The sequence below is a fragment of the Papilio polytes genome, unplaced genomic scaffold, assembly GCF_000836215.1.
Source record: "Papilio polytes unplaced genomic scaffold, Ppol_1.0 DF821614.1, whole genome shotgun sequence".
Classification (NCBI taxonomy): domain Eukaryota; kingdom Metazoa; phylum Arthropoda; class Insecta; order Lepidoptera; family Papilionidae; genus Papilio; species Papilio polytes.
In genome coordinates this window covers 1-977 of record NW_013527590.1, presented here as the reverse complement: position 1 = coordinate 977, position 977 = coordinate 1, and the positions used below count along the sequence as shown (strand labels likewise).

At 51.6% G+C, this 977-nt stretch overlaps 1 protein-coding gene across 1 annotated transcript; it reads left to right on the top strand.

The window, feature by feature from the left end:
* Positions 1–6: 6 nt before the first annotated feature.
* Positions 7–971, top strand: LOC106108345 (neuroligin-3-like; the record flags this gene model as incomplete). Its single annotated transcript, XM_013289497.1, has 3 exons — positions 7–108; positions 275–581; positions 899–971. Coding segments are annotated over exons 2-3 (317 nt in total), but the record flags the coding sequence as incomplete, so codon positions are not given.
* Positions 972–977: the final 6 nt, after the last annotated feature.

The window sequence follows — 977 nt, the reverse complement described above, 5'->3', positions numbered from 1 at the left end:
GCCGGCGCCGCGCCCGCGCTCCGCCTGGCGCAGCTGCACGCGCGCCGCGGTGCCACCACTTACTTCGCGCACTTTGCACACCAGACTAGGGATGCCGAATACCCTCAGGTATATCTCACACTCTGTATACATATTTCCACATCCCCCGTTTTGTTCCAGATTCCCTTATACGAAATTTAATAGATTTCTGATTTATAGAAAACATTGATAAAATACCAAACTAAAAGATTTATGTTGGAAACGAATACATACATATCTGTCGTGTTTCTATCAGCGTTTGGGAAGCGTATCAGGAGAAACGCTGCCCTACTTTCTTGGGCTGCCCTTGGTGGGAGGAATGCCATTCTACCCACGAAACTACTCACGCGGTGACGTTGCCGTGGCCGAGGCGGTGGTCGCGTTACTGGCGGCCTTCGCCAAGACCGGACATCCCGCGCCCGCCGCGCCGCTGCCGCCCGACGCGCCCCTCGGCCCGGGGCCCCCCGCCGCCCCCGCCGGGCCCACCGCCGCCGACGAGCGCAGGGAGCACGCCATCGCCTGGCCACGCTACGACCTCAATACGCAGCAGTACCTCAGCATAGGTGCCTCTCGCAACATTACGACCTTTTATTATCTTACGTGCTCTCACTCAGTTAAGGTTTAGCTATCATTGGTAAAATCATTTTTTGGGGATCACTTCTTTCTTGACTTATGCATGTCAAATAAAAGAAAGTTTCATTTCATGCTTTACATGACCTTTTACCGCGATCCGAATAAGTGAAATTAAAATAAACTCGTTTTGAGTTAATTAAAAGTTTGCACGCATAACGTATTTGAATACATCTAAACGTTTTTCTTGCGGCCTGTGATTCTCTCGGTAAAAGTGAGCTATTAAGGAAGCTAGGCAATGTCACTTTAGGCAGCAAGTTGCGCGTGAAGAGTCACTACCGCGGGCACAAGATGGCGTTGTGGCTGCACCTCATCCCTCAGCTGCACCG